General features: G+C 32.9%; 2 protein-coding genes across 2 annotated transcripts; both read right to left on the bottom strand.

Moving 5' to 3' along the window:
* Positions 1 to 3,904: 3,904 nt before the first annotated feature.
* LOC142230572 (uncharacterized) lies at positions 3,905 to 10,978 on the bottom strand. The gene is made up of 2 exons (XM_075301213.1): positions 10,706 to 10,978; positions 3,905 to 5,758 (listed from the first exon to the last, which is right to left on the bottom strand). The coding sequence occupies exons 1-2, from the start codon at positions 10,707 to 10,709 to the stop codon at positions 4,941 to 4,943; spliced, it is 822 nt and encodes a 273-aa protein (XP_075157328.1). The 5' UTR covers positions 10,710 to 10,978; the 3' UTR covers positions 3,905 to 4,940.
* A 231-nt stretch (positions 10,979 to 11,209) lies between these two features.
* Positions 11,210 to 15,226, bottom strand: LOC142231117 (uncharacterized). Its single transcript, XM_075301737.1, has 3 exons — positions 14,055 to 15,226; positions 13,837 to 13,976; positions 11,210 to 13,332 (listed from the first exon to the last, which is right to left on the bottom strand). Exons 1-3 carry the CDS (start codon positions 15,224 to 15,226, stop codon positions 11,210 to 11,212), a joined length of 3,435 nt encoding a protein of 1,144 aa, XP_075157852.1.
* Positions 15,227 to 17,894: the final 2,668 nt, after the last annotated feature.

Here is a 17,894-nt window from a genome sequence, read left to right as displayed (position 1 = left end):
ACAGGGTTTAAATCCACTCAGATTTCGATATAGCTTCAATATGTATGTTTTTCTGATATGGGCAAAAATGGACAAAATACCCACATTTTCCTTATAAAATCGCCACTGTTAAGTAATAAACTTGTAAAAATTGCTCCAATTTGCCTATACTTTATACTATCTATCAACCGATAAATGATAAATACACTTTTAGTAGTGTAATACGTATAGACTGATCCACTTTAATGGCCTTTTTTTATGGGCTTTTTTTAATGGGCTTTTTTTAATGGGCTTTTTGTGATAGGTCATAAGGTCATCCAAAAAAAATTTTTCCCTGTATGCATGAGTGTCATTGTATTGAGTGCATTGGCTGGCTGTGTGGTGCATGTGCATGTATTGTGAAGATGAGATAGGGAGGGAGGGAGAGATAAGAGTTTGGATGTTGGGAAAAGTGTGTGGAGTTTTCTGATCGCCTAGTATTGATCAATCGTTGAAACCTAAAGTGATTCTTGAGAATGCTATTGATTTGTTTAGCATTCTAAAATGAGAGACAGAGTGATCGTCTGAGATTCTGAAGAAATGCATGTGCATGTATCGTGAAGATGAGATAGGGATGGGGAGAGATAAGAGTTTGGCTGTTGGGAAAAGTGTGTGGAGTTTTCTGATCGCCTAGTATTGAACAATCGTTGAAACCTAGATTTGGTGTTTATTTATGTGCCATAGAAGAAGGGATAGGGTGAAGAGATAAGTGATTCGCTGTTGAGAATGCTATTGATTTGTTTAGCATTCTAAAATGGGAGACAAAGTGACCGCCTGAGATTTTGAAGAAATGCATGTGCATGTGTCGTGAAGATGAGATAGGGAGGGGGTGAGATAAGATTTTGGCTGTTGGGAAATTTTGTGTTATTCGATTTGATTTCTTGGTTGACTGTGTGGAGTTTTCTGATCGCCTAGTATTGAACAATCGCTGAAACCTAGATTTGGTGTTCATTTATGTGCCATAGAAGAAGGGATAGGGTGAAGAGATAAGTGATTCTCTAGTTTGGCTGTCCCTATATGCATGAGTGTCATTGTGTTCAGTGCATTGACTGGCTGTGTGGTGCATGTGCATGTATCATGAAGATGAGATAGGGATGGGGTGAGATAAGATTTTGGCTGTTGGGAAAAGTGTGTGGAGTTTTCTGATCGCCTAGTATTGAACAATCGTTGAAACCTAGATTTGGTGTTTATTTATGTGCCATAGAAGAAGGGATAGGGTGAAGAGATAAGTGATTCGCTGTTGAGAATGCTATTGATTTGTTTAGCATTCTAAAATGGGAGACAAAGTGACCGCCTGAGATTTTGAAGAAATGCATGTGCATGTGTCGTGAAGATGAGATAGGGAGGGGGTGAGATAAGATTTTGGCTGTTGGGAAATTTTGTGTTATTCGATTTGATTTCTTGGTTGACTGTGTGGAGTTTTCTGATCGCCTAGTATTGAACAATCGCTGAAACCTAGATTTGGTGTTCATTTATGTGCCATAGAAGAAGGGATAGGGTGAAGAGATAAGTGATTCTCTAGTTTGGCTGTCCCTATATGCATGAGTGTCATTGTGTTCAGTGCATTGACTGGCTGTGTGGTGCATGTGCATGTATCATGAAGATGAGATAGGGATGGGGTGAGATAAGATTTTGGCTGTTGGGAAAATTTGTGTTATTCGATTTGACTTCTTGGTTGGCTGTGTGGAGTTTTCTGATCGCCTAGTATTGAACGATCGCTGAAACCTAGATTTGGTGTTTGTTTATGTGTCATAGAAAAAAGGGGTAGGGTGAAGAGATAAGTGTTTCACTGTTGAGAATGCTATTGATTTGTTTAGCATTCTAAAATCAGAGGCAGAGTGTCTGTCCATGGGCCTTTTTTTAATGGGCTTTCTATGATAGGTCGCAAGGTCATTCAAAAAATCTTCGGACTGAGAAATGAAAACGAATATTTGTGTTATTCGTTTTCATTTCTTGATTGGCTGTGTGGAGTTTTCTGATCGCCTGGGATTGAACAATCGCTTATAAAAGCCATATGCTCTCTGGAATTATACCACAGTTCAGAAAACGTAATTGAATTAGAATAAATAAATAAATAAATATGTCCGGTGCTATAGATGTCGTGTCCATTTTCAATGAAAAAAATTTAAAACGTATCCTACATATTAAGGATATGGTTACACATAAGGACTATTCTATTGAAGGATGCTATAGGACAACTACAAAGTATGGGGATTCTATAGTGCTGCGTTTGGTGGATGATCAAATCTTATATTTACCCAAAAGATTTAACAGCCTGGATGATGATACAATTCAACGTATAGATTCTGGAGAATTTTCTGTTTCAAAAGTGTCTATTTCAGACGATAAGGAGAATCCAATTAGCAGATTGGAGTTGAAACAGTGTTTGTCCTCCGATCCATTTTACGCACCATATTAATTATTAAAAGAAAAAAATGAAAATTTTAAATAAAGAATGAAATTCGAAACAAAACCATTGTGTTTTTTTTCTTGTCAATTTTTAGAATTTGTCATAGGGTTTGAGAAACAACAAACATGCAATAGAAATCGCATTTCATAATGTATTGCTTATAGAATATTTTGAGTGTTTTGAAAACTACAAGTGTCCAAACAAAAAATTATCTCAAATGCATCGAATTTCCATTCACTACAATGGAATTCGAAAATTTATGAATTTTCAGTTTTTCAAAGAGTGTCCAAAAGAAACTCATAGGGACAGTTTCAATTCAGCCTTCGTCAACTCAACATCACGAGAAAAAAATGGCCTTACCACCATCCCAAATTATATTCAGCGATGATGAGGATGAAAATGTAAATCTGAATGATCGAATCCTAAACAACATGCAAGTGGAAGAACAGAATATACCGGAGGGCCAACATTTCCTCAGTGAAATATCATTGGATGACTTAATGAGGATTGCAGATAATGACATGGACCCGGAAAGTCATAGGGAAATGTTGGAAGATTTACTCTATTTACATCCTGATGCAAAAATTTTAAAAATAATTTAAGTTTAAACAAAGTAATATAAAATAAAATAACATTTTAATATCATATATGTTTCTTCTCATTTATTTGGAATTAGTTTGAATTTGGGTGGACAAGAACAAGAAAAAATTATAAAACTAAATAATCCCACCGCAGTATACATACTAAAGCATATGGGTTACTGTTGTGAACAATTTTCATTTTTTATTGTCTTACTAATCATGTCATCTATACAATCATGCCATTCTATATATCTTAATAGTTTAAATAGGTTACTTACAGCACACTTAAATTTCCTATCTTCATGTATAGGACAATGGGTATAATAGTTTCTCATATTTGGGAAAACAGTTCTATATTCTAGATTTATAACATTTGTGCTTAGATATTTTTCAAGAAACTCTTTTTTAATTTTTCCAAAGACAAACACATACTTAAAACTATTTAAGGGTGCTAAGACCTCGCCGACTTCAGTGTAATTTACATCGCCATCTTTCCAATCTAAGCCAGTAATAAATTTCTTATAATGTACATTTTTCCGTTTGGCCTCCTTGACAAGTTCCCTCCTATCGAAAGGAGGTTTGAATAAAAAATAGTTTGGTACAACGGAACCGCCTTGCATATACGCCAATTCCTTTTTATATATGCAATCATTATTTCCAAAACAATGTTGAAAGTCCACCAATACAAAATCTGATTTTTGAAAATTGACCATGATGAGAAGTACAACCGACAATTTTACGAAGCCAACTAAATATAAAAAAGTCTCATCTTGCTTTTATATTCAGAAAATGAGGGTGTTAAATATCAAGTTTACATTTCAGAGCTTTACATTAATTGATAATTATATTTGATATTGGAATACATGTAAAATTTATGAATTGAAACACAGATGAATTTTATTTTATTTAGATTTATTTATTTATTTTTTTGTTTAGAAATATTGTTTAGTTTTGTATTTCTTCATAAATAATTTCCTCTATAGATTCATAAAATTTCTCTATATATATAAATAATTTAAATATATTATTTACAGCACACTTGAATTTCCTATCTTTATGCATAGGGCAATGCGTATAGTAGCTTCTCATATTTTGGAAAATTGTTCTATACTCTAGATTTACAATATTTGTATTTAAATATTTTTGAAGGAATTCTTTCTTAATTTGTCCAAAAACAAACACATACTTATAACTATTTAGTGGTTCCAAGGCATCGCCAACTTCAGTGTAATTTATATCACCATCTTTCCAATCTAAGCCGTGAACATATTTTTTACAATATGTGTTTTTCCGTTTACCCTCCTTGACTAGTTCTCTGTTATCGAAAGGGGGTTTGAATAGGAAATAGCTGGGTACGACAGAATAGCCTCGCATATACGCCAATTCTTTTATATATATGCTGTCATCATTCCCATGACAGTATTGAAAGTCCACCAATACAAAATCCGGTACATACATGATTCGAAGTATAACGGACAATATTTCGTAGCCAACTAAATCAAGGAAAGTCTCATCTTGCTTTTATATTCAAATAACAGAGAACATTAAACATTATTTATTTATTTTTTTTTTTTGTGATACAATTTGGAGTAAAAATTGTAAACATAAATGACCGCAATTGAATGTATTAAACCTTTGCTCTCGTTGATAATTATATTTGATATTGGGACCTAAATAAACCAATATTTCTAGTGGGGGTTGAAGATTTCCAAAACTGTCAAAGTATTCAATTTCTTTGTGGTTTTTATAATATGCTACCCAATGAGTTCCAGATCCTATACTTGAGTCTAAGTTTACTACACCACATTCTTTTGTTTGACATTTTTTCGGAAGATTATCTCGCATAAAGACTCCTCGAAAATGTGGTATATATTCTTTCCCAAATATTTGTATGTCTATATCTGTCAGCGGTCTGTTAGGTAGCTTAGATATTAGTTTTTTGTATCCGTATTATTTAGGGTAATACCCATACCAGTTTTGTATGGTTTAAGATAAAGTCCTTTACCCATAGCAATTGACTCCATACTTTTGTTGTGACGCATACTCTCTTCTAGTTGCTTTTTAGCATCTTTAGCAGTGTTAATTGTTCTTGCTATCGATGATACACCCGAAGATATTGCACCCAAGGCACCTAGTGCTGTTATAATAGGAACCAATGGTAGAAAACCGCCAATTTTAGGAACATTAATAACTCTTGGGATGACGACATGTGACTTTTTCCCTTTGAATGATGAATTAATAACCTTCCGAGCGATTTTTATTGCAGAGTTAATATCAACAGGTTTTTGCTTCTTTAGTAGTGTGTTGGCTTTTTTAATTGTTGAATTGAAAATTGTACGTCCGCATGCTTTTTTCTTCCTCATACCCATGCCAAGTTTTAGTTTTGCTTTCATTGCGTTGGAGACTAAATAAGCATTTAATTTTTCACCCCAAGTACTTTCGTTAGCTTTTACTCTCTCCCACGCCCTCTCTAAGAGTTCCTTATCTGCTTTGTGGCGTTTTTCAATATCTGAGCTTCGTGAATAAGCTATATCATGAATTTTACAGGCTGCATCCAAAGCATTTATCCCTTTATCACCCCTTTTCAATCTTTTATCGAGTTTTGTTCCTGGTCCACAAAATTGGTATCCGGGTAAATGTAGCTCAATGGGTAAGGCGTTGATTAAATTGTTTACGAATCCTCTTCCTTGTATGGATCGTTTGCGATTGACTTGTCTCTTCCGAAATACAAACATATATATGCTCTCAACTAAAAATAAACACATAAATTTATTTGGTCAGTTTAATAATAAATTAGTCGTCAATATGCGTTTACTTAAACAGGATACAAGTATTTCTGTTCGTGATCTAGATTTTACGCAAGCGAAACCTAATAAATCGAAACATGGTTCATTGTTACCCGATTCCATTCGATGTCTAATTGTGGGCCCATCAAATTGCGGAAAAACTAATGTTATGATAAGCCTTATAGAAAGTGAAAATGGGCTAACATTTGAAAATATATATTTATACTCAAAATCGTTATATCAACCCAAATATGAATACCTGAGAAGACTAATTGAGCCTATAAGTGGTATGGGATACTTCATATATAACAACAACGACGATGTTATACCGCCACATGAAGCAAAACGAAACTCTATAATGATATTTGATGATGTCGCATGCGATAAACAGAATAATATTCGTGATTATTTCTCTATGGGTCGTCACAAAAATGTAGACTCATTTTACTTATGCCAAACTTACAGTCGCATACCAAAACATTTGATACGGGATAATGCAAACATAATTGTTGTTTTTAAGCAAGATGAAACGAATATGAAACATATATTTAATGACCATGTGGGTAGCGATATGTCCTATAAAATGTTTGTGGATATATGTCGTGAATGTTGGAGGGATAGGTATGGTTTTATGGTTATAAGCAAAGACGATGAAATCGCTGATGGAAGATATAGAAAAGGTTTTGACATATTTATTACACCTTAGTAGTATATGTCTTTCCACTGTATGCAGACGTCTACTTACACCCCCTTCTCATCTGCAACCGATTTGAAATTATTTTAAGGACGGTTCTTTACTTATCTAAGCAGTTCGAAAGCCGTACGAAAGCGATTCGGAAGCAGTACGGAAGCGGTCCGAAAGCGGTTCGAAAGCGGTTCGAAAGCGATACATCAGTTAGCATTATCGGTTTAAAATAATTCAAAAGATTTCTATTGGTGATACAATATGAATGAAAAAATATTGAAAGAATTAATAAAATCTCGAAAAATTTTGAGAAAAAAATTTCAAAGCATAAAATTAGGAGAAGACGACGCTTCACATAAACTGGAAAATGTATTCAAGCCTTTAACAGATCCATTGAATAATTTAATGAAATTAAAAAATGAGAAAATGAAACAGCGAAATAAAGAACTTCCTACTTTTAAGTTTGAAAGTAGCACACCAATAAAGACCGAACCTCCTAAATCAAATTTTAATAAACACTCTCAAAAAATTATAAATTCTAAACTGGATTCTCAAAGTGATGAAGACAGCGACAATAAAGAAAATTCAGAAAATTATTTTTCACAATTGGAAGATGATAATTTCTATACTATTAATTTAACTAAACTTTTTAATGATCAAACTCTCGATACTGTATATGGACCATATAAAGACGAAAATGGAGTGTGGAAATTGGGAAACAGTCCTATTAACATTAGCGATGATAAGATTGTTGTTGGGAATCAATCGTGGGCAAACACGCCAGGCTTGTTTGAATTAATCACCCATAAACAGCCACAAAAGTATGATTCACTGGAATTGGATATATACAAGAAAATTCTTTTGGGAACAAATGCTCATCGCAAGAACTATGATTCTGTTGGTCAAATACGAGGGAATAAAGGATATAAATATAAAAGGATTATCCAGAAACTTTTTGGTGACACTTACACTGGTAAAGGTTTAATGAGCCTAAATTTAAATAAACCAAACTATATATATTGGGATGATCCGAATGAATTAGTTGAACGCTTAAAACTTCTTATTGCATCTCAACAAGCTGGCCATTCAAATCATAACAATGAAATAATATCTATAATTGAAGAATTAAGGGAAGCCAATATAATATTCTGATAATTGTCAATTGCATTCAATTGAGATATGAGCGTCGATAAGTTTGGTCACTTTTCAAATTCTAGTGAGTTGAAAAGATATGTTCCGAAAATATTTGGTATTGCTATTGACAAGCATAATAACATCGATTTCCAAAATAAAAAGATTAAAAACGTGGGGGTACCGGTGGAAAGTGCAGACGCAGTCAACAGAACTTACTTACAAAAACAAATCGAAATCTCACGTGAATTACTAAAAAAAGACTTAAATATTGAAGTCAATACAATACATCAAGAAATATCGCAGCTAAAAACTATTATCAAGGATATATTTACAGTCCTGCCGGATATGCGAATAACATCTCAAGTTCATTAATCAAATTTAATTACAAAGTAACAATGGCCAAAAGAGGAATAGTACAAGAGATACACACTCAAGCCCGGAAAAAATTTCCCCGTCGGAGATATATAATGAAAGGAATTGATGACTTTTGGCAGGCTGATTTGGTTGAAATGGGAACTTATTCATCTTTAAATAGAGGATATAAATATATTTTAACCGTCATCGATACATTTTCAAAATACGCATGGGCAGAACCAACTAAAACTAAGAATGCATATGATGTTTCCAATGCATTTAGAAAAATATTGAACAAAGGTCGAACACCTAAAAATCTACAAACAGACGATGGTAAAGAATTTTTTAATAAAGAGTTTAAAAGTCTTACGCAAAAGTACTCAATAAACCACTACTCCACATTTAGTGTGATGAAAGCATCCATCGTAGAACGCTTTAATCGTACACTAAAAAATTTTATGTTTAAAGAGTTCTCATACAACGGTTCCTATAAGTGGATTGACATTTTACCAAATTTAGTTAATCAATATAATCGGAAAATACACAGAACAATAAAAATGGCTCCTATTGATGTCAATAAAAATAATGAGGATTATATTTTAAAAACTGCCTACAATCATCTTAAAGTATATAAACCCTCAAACTTCCATGTTGGTGACTATGTTCGCATAAGTAAATATAAAAATATATTTGAAAAAGGATATACACCTAATTTCAGTACGGAAATTTTTCGAATAAGTTCTATCCAAAACACTAATCCTACCACATATCTATTGGAAGATTATCAAGGTAATCCAATAAAAGGAGGTTTCTATAGAGAAGAAATTCTGCGAACGCGACACCCTGATGTTTACCTCGTTGAAAAAATTCTAAAAACAAAAGGTCAACAAGCATATGTTAAATGGTTGGGATTTTCTAATGACCACAATTCATGGATTAATAAGAATGAAATTTTATGATGTGTATTTAGTAATATAAAATAAATAAAGAAGATTGAAACTTAATTTTGTTTTTCATTCTAAAGTAAGTTTTCATAATGTCAATTACATTAGCCCTAAGCGGAAGATCGTCGGTGCTCATAACCAATTATTTCCCACCCATACAACTTAATGATGAATATGAATGTGCTTTAGTTGATTTTCATTCGTATAATTCAATTCCAAATATTGACTATGATAACAATCTTTTCCACATTGGTGGTGATTGCATTGAAATTCCGGTGGGATCTTATGAACTGGAGGATATTGTTAAATTTTTAAAACATGAATATGTAAAGAAAAATATCAACAAAATATTAGAGATTGAGGCTAATAATAATACACTTCAAATTGAAATATATTCCTCCCACGATATTATTGATTTTAACAAAGATCGTTCTATTGGCGCGCTATTTGGCTTCAACAATCGAATTTTGCTACCTAATGCACGACATAAATCACATCAATCAGTGAACATAATGAAAGTGAATGCCATCCAAGTCCAATGTAATATAATCACAGGATCATATATGAATAACACACCGTCGCATATAATACATGAGTTTGCTATGAATGTCTCTCCAGGATATAAAATGGATGAGATACCCAGGAATTTAATCTATTTACCTGTGAATGTCAAGGAAATAAGTTGTCTAAAAGTTTGGATTGTGGATCAAGAAAGGCGTATAATAAATTTTCGGGGTGAAGAGATTACTTTACGATTTCATCTAAAACCGAAAGCGAAATGATTATCTATAATAAATATTACAATAAAATAGGTAATGATTCCATTCCGGAACGAGCAGCCAAGCTAATTACACAAAATATACTGCCCCAATCTATAAAACGTAAATTAACTAAAGAAAATAAACTATTCCTAAAATCTTTAAAACTACAGCTTAAGAAAAATGTCTGAAATATTAAGCGTTGCAGAAAAACCATTTTCTGATGAAAGCATTATTAAGAAGGATTATCATAGCTATATGCCATATATACAGTCATATAAAAATAATGATGAAATTAGAATAACAATCCAAAATCAAGATCTCTATGTCTTACCATCTGAAAGTTATATCTACATAGAAGGCTTCATAACGCTGATGGATGGTATAGCAACACCAAATGCTAGACTGCGAAATAATTGTGTAGCACATATGTTTGATGAGATTCGTTATGAAATCAATGGGGTTGAAATTGATAGAACACGTTATTTAGGAATGGCGAGTACTATAAAAAATTATTTATCTCTCAATGAATTGGATTCGAATATGATGCTGAATGCAGGATGGAGTAAACACAATGACATGGAAAACGGGTCATTTAATTTTTATGTTCCGTTAAAATTATTGTTGGGCTTCGCAGAGGACTTCAATAAAATCGTGTTAAACTGTAAACATGACTTAATTTTGTTGCGCAGTTCAAATGATCATAATGCTTGCTTTTCCACAAAGCCTGAAGAAATGGTTAAACTAACGATACAGAATATAACATGGAGAATACCACATGTGCAAGCTTCCGATATAACAAAGTTGAAAATTATAAAAACGATTAAAGATGGTACCACATTACCGCTTGCTTTTCGGAGTTGGGATTGTCACTTTAATCCTACATTCCCAAATGCGACAAAATGTAATTGGAATGTAAAGCTTTCATTAAATAGAGAGCGCCCCAGATTTGTAATCGTGGTATTTGAAAAAAACAACAAGTTTATACATTGTAATCTAGTAAATTTAAAAGTTCATCTAAATTCCGATACTTACCCATATGATGATCTTAATCTCAAATTTGATGATAATAGATATGCTATTCTATATGACATGTACGCCAAATTTCAACACAGCTTTTATATGAAAGAACCACAACCATTACTAACAAGCGCTGAATTTAAGAACACCCCCATGGCAGTCATCGATGTTAGCCACCAAAATGAAATGGTCAAACAAGGTCCCATAGATGTCAGAATTGAACTCGAAACCAGTAAACCCATTCCTGCAAACACCATAGCATATTGTTTAATAATTCACGATCGCTATATTGAATATACACCATTGACGGGAAATGTGCGAAAAATTATTTAATTTTTTTTTTTCAATGAACCATACATACCTTTATATCCATAATCAATTTTAAAATAAATAAAAATAAAACAAAAATGTATACATCAATTTTTTCATTTTATTTATTACATTTTTTCTATATAAATAACAATTCTTAATGTTAAATTTTTTAAATACATACAATACATAATAAATAGTTTAGTGTATTTACATTAAAATTATATCCATTAGATCATTAAAATCCATATCAAAATCAGATGTATATTGTTGAACTAAATTTTCTAAAGAGGAATCAGTTTCGATTGCTCCTAAATCTAAATCTAGACCATTGCCATCTATATCAACTAGCATATTTTCCATACTTGATTCAATTTCATGGTGACCCCACGCGAAAGTATTAATTCCATCTTCCTTGATCATACGCTTTGTATCCAACGGACTTAATACAACTTTTTTCAAGGCATTCGTATAGATGTTGTGTAGCTTACACCTAAAAGTGAGCATTGTATCACAAACTTTTTCTTTAGTAAATAGACAATTCCTATAGTCATCAATTTTATAGTTGTCCATTACACTTTTTTTCACACCTTTAGCCTTTTTAATTTCATAACCATCCTCAACAGTATATGAATACATTTTTGGACCTAAACCGACAAACTCTGTCATAATCTTACCACAGTTTTCATCCTTCATTAATCCAATTTCCTTTTTATTTACAAGAGGAAAATTGAAAGGATTATCTTCGGAATACTCAGATGTATCAAAATGTGTAGTAAGATGAGGTCTAATTTCTTCATACACATCTTCAGATTCGATGGTGTATATGAAAGAGTCTGTATCCATATAGTTTAATTGTATTCTTTCACCAAACTTTTCTTTCATAAAGTTGTAGTGGAAGTCATACATTTTCCACTTAGCTAATTCTAGAATACAAAATCCTAAGTATATTGGCTTATCATAAACAATTTTTGTTTTATTCATTTGAATAGCCCAAAAATTGTCTGTGAATTTGGATATACTATGAAAGTTTGGTTTTGAAATTAGAGCTTCAGCACCTAACTTACGCCTGTCACTATATGCCCACTGTTTTACAATAGACACATCTTTTCTTTTTTCAACATTTTCCATTGTTTTGCCATATACTGCATTGTTCAATAGTTTAAAGAAATTTTTTTCAAAAGCAATATTTGTTTTTTTCCTACAATCATTGTTTTTGTCAATATATTCCTTTAGCCATGGTCTTTGACTAAAAGTAAGCACCCTATGCACTTCATTTAGAACGTAGCCCTGCTCTAAACATTGTTTTAGTGTCATGTAGTGGATGGTATACCTTTCTTTTGGTGTAAGATCTGCAACAAGTTTGTTGTGTTTCGATCCTCCCACTTTTTTGTTTTCAGCCGCTAAAGGTAAATCATTAAATTTATTATGTAGATGGGGTGGACAACTTATTGAAACTTCATAAATATACCCTTCAGGAGAATCGAATTTAAAATTTTTGATTACGTTAGGATCCCTAATAATGTCAGCTTCTGCAACCCATTTAAAATTACCATATGGTAAGAATTGCTGCATCGCCCATCCATATAGGTTATTAACATCAAGATATAATAAAAATGTAGATACAATATCAGGATTAAAGTTTTTCATATATTTATTATTGGCTTTGTGATATCTTTTACTACATTGAGTAATACCTCCACGAATGCCATTTTTTATAAAGTTGTATGTGTCTACATCCTTCAACAATTCTAGGCTAAAACCATCCGATGTTATCAGCTTTAGCATAGCATCATAAGATAGACCAGGCGCCGTAAAATATTGGCAAGGATCCAGCTTATGTATGCTTTTGCATAAGATTCGAAAGTTTTCGAATATATCTGTGAGTAGAAGGACATCCGTTTTTAAATATAACTCCATATAATCCTGAAGTGTTCTACAATTAAATGTTGTCCAAACTTCTATAGCGTGATTGTAGTCCTCCTGACTACAACTTTTGTTGGTTAATTTACTGTAGAAGTTTTCTATAGAGGGAAGGTTTATATCTTTAAGTTTTTGAAATGAATCCAAGTATTCATAACAAAATACACCCTTCCTTCTCATTAATTTAAATTCGTGGTCATTTGAGAAATTAGATCTAACCGTAGTCATTTTGTCATCTAACAGATTTTTAGCTAAGCTATCCAAGCTTGAAGGCATAAATCTTAAAGAATCTAAAAACCTATATTCTAAAAGATCCCCATTATCAAATTTAATTTTATGAGATACCGATATATATAATTCTTTATTTAGCGGTATAACTGAGGTATTTCCAGGAATAAGGTTTAGTAAATCTTTAATAAATAGATGACAGTCATATGACGAAAAGTTATGGAAAAAGATTGGTATAAACTTTGGGATCTTATAATTTAAATTACATTCATTATGGGCCGCCCCCCTATATTTTCCAGTAATATGGCAATGATCCCTAACCCTATCCGTATCTAAATTTTTGTCACAAATGTGACACAATTGAGCTGCGTGAAAACTGGATTCCTCAATAGGTGATAAGGGACACATTGGTTTTTTTAATGATAAATACCTTTCGTATATATCTCTACATTCTAAATCTAAATATTTAACAAATTTTTCCCCAGCATCCTCCCCAGTATAAATCTTAAATCTATCTAACGAACTATCTACACTACATTTTATATAAAAACTAAAAGCACACGGTTTGTGCTTATTTATTGTTGATCCTAAACTATCTTTCTCTAGTATGCACTCAAAATCGGCATACACAACGAAAGGGACATCCATCGTTTTACTTATGTTTTTAAAGCGAATAAAATTATTACCTGCATCCGGTACGGTGGTTACAATGTTGGAACATTCCTTTAAGTGATTCGACCACTTTTCGGAGTTTGAAGTGTATTGCAGGCATCTGTCGCAAATTTTTAATTTCTTACAATTTTTGGTTAACTGCGAAGATAATAATCTATAACAAATAAAATAAAAAAAAAAAATATTTTATTAATATTTAAGTAAAAAATGAAATGAAGGATTTTTTTCTTACCTTGACATGTCTTTAATCCAAATATAATGTGCTTTACCCCCACTCTCCAACAACAACAAGTTAATGTGTACCCCATTTGGAACAACATTCTGGGATATGTGGTATGGCCCGATGACAGTGTCATCTTTCCGGTTATACCCATATACATTAATACTAACTCCTGGGTTCAGCTTTTCAAATTTTGGGATTTCTTGCACAGGCATAGGGAATTCTAGCCCTTCAAAATTTAAATTTATATTGTTTTCTAACAAAATATTCTGCTGCCTGATATCTACTCGATAGGATGAAGTTCGAGTTGGGTGGGTTGGCTTTGGGGAAGTTAACGCCGAAATGACACTCCATTTGAAGCAGTATTCATCCGTATTTCTGACATTGATACATGCTTTTTTCGAATATAATTTTGGTGGCGTTGGAATATATTGGGAACCACAAAAGCCAGACCATTTGTTGATGTTGATTTCAAATTTTTCAATTCGAGTCAAAGTCCATCCAGAGTCTCTTTCCTGAAAATCCGCCATTTGACTCTTTATTTCCTCAATATGCCTTTTAATGAAATCCTCAATGTTGTCTGACATAACCAGTCTCTGCATTTTGGACACATGGTACATGTGTTGCATTTGGAGCTCTTCACCACCCAACTTTATGTATTCCCCAATTAGTTGGATATTTATCTTCAGACTTTTATTCTTCGCCAGTGAATTTAAAATTAACAGGTGTAAACTCTTGTTACATTCTTCGAATACCTCATTTATATCTATGGTATTCATATCGGTTAGGTACGTATAAGTTCCTACACGATTTTTAAATCCTGTCATCGTCTGTCTAAATTGGTTATTTATAATAACATCACTTCTTTGTATGTGATTCGGAGACTGGTGATGTTTGAACCAATTCATTGGGTTTACATAGACGTTGCATATTTCACATACTTTATTTAAATTCCTCTGACCATGACTAGGCCCTGGTTGCTGGTCGAAATTAAACTGTTGCTGCTCAAATATGTTTGAGTGTTGCTCCAAGTTTTGATTTTGCTGCAGCAATTGTTGATGAAAGATAGGTCCTGGATGCTGCAGCAAGTTAAAATGTTGTTGTTGTTGGGACCCTGGATTAAGCCCTGGTTGCTGATCCCAATTATATTGTTGTTGGGGGTAGATTCCACCTCCCACGGACATGTTTATGTGTTGTTGCTGTTGTTGTTGCTGTTGTTGTTGCTGTTGTTGTTGCTGTTGTTGTTGCTGTTGTTGTTGCTGTTGTTGTTGCTGTTGTTGTCCAAAACCTTGTCTATGCATTGTCGCTTGGTGAATTTCCATATGTAATTTCAATGCATAGACATTTCGCACCATCAAACCACATAAACTACACGTTTTGTGTGTCTGCAAATGTTTTTGGAGTGCATTTTGGCTTTTGAACATTTTTCTGCATACTTTGCACGTCAACATTTGGGATTCCATTTTGTTTAAAGTTCTTTCAAATATTTCTTTTTTAAATTTTTATAAATAAACCTTTTATTAATTATTTTTGCAGCACAAGAAACAAATCGCAATTTTTTCTTAAAAGGTACGATTCTTTTCTTTTTTCTTTTTTTGTTTATATTTATTATTTTGCAACAAAAAGTCTCAACGTATTTTACGTGTTTTGATTTATTTATTAATTTTTTTTGTATAACACCAAAAAAATTCACAACGTCCGTTTCTGTTTTTTTTCGTTTGTTAGCAAATGTTGTTTTTTTCACAACGTGTCCGTTTCTGTTTTTTTTTTTCGTTTGTTAACAAATGTTGTCTTTTTTCACAACGTAAAACTTCGATTTTTTTTTTGTAAAACACCAAAAAATTAACAAAATTCCGTTTTTTCAGTTTTTTTAAATGTTGTATTCACAACGTAAAACTCCGTGCATATGAATTGCTAAGTCGGGGTTTAGAATTCAATTGGGAACTAAAATTTCAAATGAATATACTATATATTTCTTCGAGGAATGAGATATTTATCCCTTTATAAATACACATTTCTTCTCAAAAAGTAACAAATACATAAAAAATCTAAACAAATAGACACATTGCCTGATTTTCATAGATATTTTGTATGCAATTAGACATCAATGTTTACATCTTACTAGGCGATCAGAAAACTCCACACAGTCAACCAAGAAATCAAATCGAATAACTCAAATTTTCCCAACAGCCAAAATCTTATCTCACCCCCTCCATACCTTATCTTCACGATACATATACATCTTGGGTGGTCATTCTGTGCAATGACAAACAATTCAATAGGATTTCCCAACAGTGAAACACTTATCTCTTCCCCCTACACCTTCTTCCTCCAAATCTAGGTTTCAGCGATTGTTCAATACTAGGCGATCAGAAAACTCCACACAGCAAACCAAGAAGTCAAATCGAATTTTCCCAACAGCCTAAATCTTATCTCTCCCCATCCCTATCTCATCTTCATGATACATGCACATGCACCACACAGCCAGTCAATGCACTCAACACAATGACAATCATGCATATAGGGACAGCCAAACTAGAGAATCACTTATCTCTTTTCCATACCCATTCTTCTATGATACATAAACAAACACAAAATCTAAGTTTCAGCGATTGTTCAATACTAGGCGATCAGAAAACTCCACACAGTCAACCAAGAAATCAAATCGAATAACACAAAATTTCCCAACAGCCAAAATCTTATCTCACCCCCTCCCTGTCTCATCTTCACGACACATGCACATGCATTTCTTCTCTCATTTTAGAATGCTAAACAAATCAATAGCATTCTCAAGAATCACTTTAGGTTTCAACGATTGATCAATACTAGGCGATCAGAAAACTCCACACACTTTTCCCAACATCCAAACTCTTATCTCTCCCTCCCTCCCTCCCTATCTCATCTTCACAATACATGCACATGCACCACACAGCCAGCCAATGCACTCAATACAATGACACTCATGCATACAGGGAAAAATTTTTTTTGGATGACCTTATGACCTATCACAAAAAGCCCATTAAAAAAAGCCCATTAAAAAAAGCCCATAAAAAAAGGCCATTAAAGTGGATCAGTCTATACGTATTACACTACTACTTTTGCAAAGTTATATCAAAATTGATTCAGATTTAAATGTTTCCCAATTTTTTTACTAACATTGTGTTCCATCCCAGGGCATTAGTCGTCTTAAATTTAAAGTCTATAAATTTTATAGAACTCTGACAAATTTTGTCCAGACCAGGTCAGATGTAAATATATGAATATGGGATGTTAAACCTTTATATAGCACCCAACACATTGGATATGCTATCGAAAATGTGAACCTACAAAGAGGTGCAGGGTACAATATTGTCGGCCCCGCCCGACTTTAGACTTTCCTTACTTGATTTCTGTATATACATAAGTGTCACTTTTCTGCAAGCTAAGTTTTTATTTAGGTAAAAGTCGATACTTTCCTCAATGAAGCCTTTTTGCTGGCATCGTATACCAATACCTACACGAAACACACTTCTCATATTTTAAGCCAATTTGGCAAAATTAATAAATGTTCCAAGCAAGACGACATGCTGTGTTTTTTCATTATAACATTTTAAATTTCTATAGAAATACAATTCTCTGAACAATACTCTACTTATATAAGAAATCGACATGTACTGTGCCATTGACGTCAAAATGATTTACATAAAATAAATTCCCAGAAAATAATCTGAGGAAAAATCTTTGTTCTATAGACCTTTCAAAAGTTCAATAACTAATGAAAGAAATCCATTCTTTATGAAGAACAATAGCATTTAAAAAGTTTAAATGCTAAAATATGGCAAAAATGGGCGGTTTACAGCTTCAGTGTTATGG

Source organism: Haematobia irritans, chromosome 3 (assembly GCF_050003625.1).
Source record: "Haematobia irritans isolate KBUSLIRL chromosome 3, ASM5000362v1, whole genome shotgun sequence".
NCBI classification, from domain to species: domain Eukaryota; kingdom Metazoa; phylum Arthropoda; class Insecta; order Diptera; family Muscidae; genus Haematobia; species Haematobia irritans.
Note: the sequence above shows the minus strand (reverse complement) of the source record. Positions and strands in the feature narration are given on the sequence as shown.

Bases quoted from the DNA above. Each gene is read 5' to 3' on its own strand.
- LOC142231117 (XM_075301737.1), bottom strand. From the start codon at position 15,226: ATGTCCGTGGGAGGTGGAATCTACCCCCAACAACAATATAATTGGGAT. The intron at 13,977-14,054 runs GTAAGAAAAAAA...TATTTGTTATAG, and splicing joins TGGATTAAAGACATGTCAAG to ATTATTATCTTCGCAGTTAA. The intron at 13,333-13,836 runs GTAATAATTTTA...TATTTATTAAAG, and splicing joins AACCACCGTACCGGATGCAG to ATTTACTAAACCTTATTCCT.